Here is a 4201-nt window from a genome sequence, read left to right as displayed (position 1 = left end):
GGTGTTGTTTGTGGTTATGTCCCCTAATCACTCTTCCCCACTCCCGATTGTTCCCTTGTTTTCCATTCTATTAGTAACACACTTGTGAGCAGATCTTAAACCTCTGGGTTATATGAACAATTGATTTTTTCTTTTTCTATTTTTTAGTTTTTGTAATCCCTAAATATTTTAGTGTATATTTCTTAAGAATAAGGACATTCTCTTTCATAACCACATTACAACTTAGGAAATTTAACAATGATACAATATTATTCTCTAACCCACATTCCACAGTCAAATTTTATCAATTGTCTAAATAATGTCCTTTATAGATACTTGTTTTTGTCATTCCAAGATCCAATCTAAATTAATATTGCATTCAGATGTGCCCTGACCAGGTGGCTTAGATGGTTGGAGCGTCCTCCCATGCACCAAAAAGTGGTAGGTTCAATTCCAGTCCCGGTCAGGGCACATACCCAGGTTGCGGGTTTGATCCCCAGTCAGGATGTGTATCAGTTAATGTTTCTCACATCAATGTTTCTCTCTATCTATCTATCTATCTCTATCACTCTCTCTAAAAATAAAAATATATATATATACACACACATATGTATTTTTTTAGGTGAAGATTAAAAAAAATAATAGTGCATTCAATTGTTACATCTCTTTAGTCTACTTTAATCTGGAACCAAGGGACAAATTCTCAAAAAAGATTATATCCTATCCAGAGACAGATACAGTATTTTCTAATATATAAAATAACAGCTACTTTTTTCAGATTTATTGAGTATGTTGATTAATCACGTAATGTGAAAGTTGTTGAATGACTCTAGGTTTTTCTAATATATAAAATAACAGCTACTTTTTTTCAGATTTATTATGTTGATTAATCATGTAATGTAAAAGTTGTTGAATGACTCTAGGCCAGAGGTGGGCAACCCGTGGCACGCGTGCCAAACATGGCATGCCAGTAACTTTTGCTGTCACCCGAAACCCTCTCTTATAATCTTCCATTTACAATTTTTTTCTTAATATCGACTTTTTTATTTTTCAGATAAATTCAGCAAATCTCTGAAGGTCACGAAATATAAACCTGAATCAAAATCTGTCATCAGTGAGGCAGCAGCAAAAGTCCCACTGATAATATCAAACGGAGTCACAAAGTTTTCTGTAGGACTATCAGTGTACATGTCTACATTAAAAAATAAATGTATTTTTCATCATCATAGACTGTGTTTTTGTCGCTCAAATGAATTTTATTATTTCTTCAAGGTTCTTCACACACGTCCACCTTAAGAGATACCAAATAGGCGTAACATGTTCTCAAAAAATTAGGGTTGGCACACAGAAGAATTTTGAGTCAGAGATTTTGCTGGTTTTGGCACACATTCCCAAAAAGGTTGCCTACCCCTGCTCTAGGCTATACTATGGCTCAACAGCAATGATTATTTTAAGTACTACCATCATTAAAAATGATGACAATTCTGCATTAAGTAGATCATTTCTAAATGCCTAAAGATGAAATATGATTAAACAATTACATGACTTACCACTATGACCATCAAGATTCTGATTCATAGAAAGATTATTAGGAGCTGCAAGACCCCTCAATTTTGCATCATCTAGAAAAAAAAAAACAATAACAAAAACTATTACTGCAAATATGTAAATGACAGGTTATAAGATTTTGACATTTCTTGCTTTTTTTGAAAGGAGATCCTATTCCTGGATGACATTAGAAATATTATTTTTAAGTATGCCTCATTCTAATCTATTTTTCTCATGGTGGAAATATGGACAAGAATACGTACATCCTTGCAAAAATATTATTCTGGCAAAATGTATACAAGAACATTGTTTACTCAGTCTATTAAATAATTAGTAATTATTATTACTACTTATTGCTTACCAAAAGATCACAAATAGAAATATTGATGACATATAGATTGAAAAATCTAAAGCATAAGAGGGCTCAAGGAGCAAAGACTTTGGAAACTGGTTTTTACTAGACTTTGCAGAATCTTGTATTTATTCATTCATTCATTCAGCAAATATTTATTGAACATCTACAATATGCTATGCACTGTGGGAGGTTCTGGATACAAAATGATAAAATAACTAAGGCCTCTCCCCTCAGAGAACTTGTAGTCTACTGAGGGGACACATATTAAATACACATACATAAATATATCAACATAAATGTATATGTATGAAGACTTTCTGAACAAAGGATATTTAAATTGAGACTGAGGGATAAAGTGGAGATAGCCAAGAGGGATAGGGACAAGGGAGAAGTATTCCATGCTAGGAAACAGCCAGTGCAAAGACTGGGGGTCGAGGGGTAGAGCCTTTGACAAACGGAAAGAAGTCCTAGTTGAACAGGGAGAATGACACAAGATGAGGCAAGTGTGATAAGCACGGGGGAAATTATGAAGTCTTCGTAGGAAATGATAAGAATTTTAGATTTTACCCAAAGTGCAATAGAAGCCTTTAAAGACTGCTTTTTTATTTTGTTATTCTTGATTACTAATCATACTATAGATAATACATACAATCTTAAAATACATCATTTCAGTAAGTTAATCTTCACTTGGAAAATCTGGTTGTTACATGTAAAATAGAGCTTTTTAAAACTTTCATTTGAAAATCTTTAAAATCTGTGAGTGGAAATTATAAAAGTTAATGCTAAAAAAATTCTACTTTCACATAACATGTCTTAAAATCTTATAAAAAGTACTCTTTACTCTGAAAGCAATGTCAGGGAAAAAAACATGAGTTCCTTCAAAACCACTACTTTTAATTATCCAGTTGCTGTCTCGGACAAGGCAAGAATACACTTTTTTTTTTAATCCTCACCTGAGGATATGTTTATTGCTTTTAGAGAGAGGAAAAGAGAGAGAAACATTGACTTGTTGTTCCACCTTTTTATGCATTCATTGGTTGTTTCTTGTATATTGCCCTGGTAGGAAACTGAACCCTCAATCTTGGTGTATCCCAACAACGCTCTAACCAACTGAGCTACCTGGCCAGGGCCATGAATGTATTTCTTAATGCAACTAAAACTTCCTGCATATGTTAAGCAAGATTTTAAACGTATATATAATATACATACATATGTGTATATGTGTTTGAGAAACATAACAGAAAGAAATTTTCTTTTAAGACAGTTAAGGAACCCAAAAAATTGAGAGATTAAATTACTCAATATCAGAGGCCAAATTCTTTTTCACTTTCCATCAATAACTTCAGCAAAAGCCATCTGACCTTTCCTTTCAATATTCTCTGAACTTTCCTGCAAAAATCCTCTAGAAAGGCACCATGAAATGTTTAGGGTTTTGTTCCTCCCCTTTTAAAAACAACCAGAATTGCATACTGACAATAACATGGGCAAATCTCAAGCCGATTTGCCATCAAGTTCAAGCATGTGGGCTTGCATTCATTCACCTACCCGTCTGTGTCTCTAACTTCAACACCTTCAGTAATCCATCTTCGCCCCCACACGCGATGAATCCTTGGTCCTTGTTCCAAGAGATACATTTCAGCTTCACGTTATTGGGAATGGCGATCTGAAAAGCAACCAGAGCCGCTCACAACTTCTTACGAAGGAGGTGAAAAGGGAGTCTACGGGAGCTGCAAGGCTGAAGAAAATCCCCCCAAGAAAGTGGGCGTAGTCTCTGAACTGTGCTGGGCGCTACCCGTTGGGAAAGAGAGAGAGACGCGCCCACCAACAAGGGTACACACCGCGGAGGAGCCCAACCCGGGAGTCGCCTGGGGGGCTTTTAAAAGGGCACGGAGATGGCAATGCACACCCTCCGTCCACGTTCCCTTTCCACGCATACCTAGGCTACCCTTTTGCAATTCTTCTCTTCCCCGGAGGCCCATGATGGCCCCAAGAATCTAAGTCACCTGGATCAGCAGCAGATGGAGGAGCCACGCTGGGGAAGCACCCACTGATCTGCCCAGCTGGCCCCGCCAAAGAACCCGCCTGGGGCCGCTCTGGCAGAGAGTCGCACCGGAGGGCGGCGGGGCGCGTCCGGGACTCTCTGGGGACCGGCGGGAGGAGGTCGGATGCGGGAGCAGGAGGGATGCAGGAGCCGCGACCGAGACAGATGCGGGCAGAGGCGGGGACGGAGAAGCGCGGGCGCCCCCGGAACACTCACTCTCTTGCTCAGATAAAAGAACATCCTGGAGGCCCGAGGGCACGACCCCAGCCGCCGAGGCC

General features: G+C 38.4%; 1 protein-coding gene across 2 annotated transcripts in view; it reads right to left on the bottom strand.

The window, feature by feature from the left end:
• The window catches only part of WDR35 (WD repeat domain 35), a 41370-nt gene extending 37175 nt beyond the window's left edge, over positions 1–4195 (bottom strand). For both annotated transcript variants that reach the window (XM_006767552.2, XM_006767553.2), the window contains exons 1-3: positions 4140–4195; positions 3428–3545; positions 1530–1601 (exon numbers count right to left, since the gene is read on the bottom strand). In XM_006767552.2, the coding sequence (XP_006767615.1) occupies positions 1530–1601; positions 3428–3545; positions 4140–4163 (214 nt within the window). In that variant the 5' untranslated portion in view covers positions 4164–4195. The remainder of the gene's footprint in view (positions 1–1529; positions 1602–3427; positions 3546–4139) is intronic.
• Positions 4196–4201: the final 6 nt, after the last annotated feature.

The sequence above is a fragment of the Myotis davidii genome, unplaced genomic scaffold (assembly GCF_000327345.1).
Source record: "Myotis davidii unplaced genomic scaffold, ASM32734v1 scaffold238, whole genome shotgun sequence".
Classification (NCBI taxonomy): domain Eukaryota; kingdom Metazoa; phylum Chordata; class Mammalia; order Chiroptera; family Vespertilionidae; genus Myotis; species Myotis davidii.
This window is presented reverse-complemented; position numbering and strand designations above follow the sequence as displayed.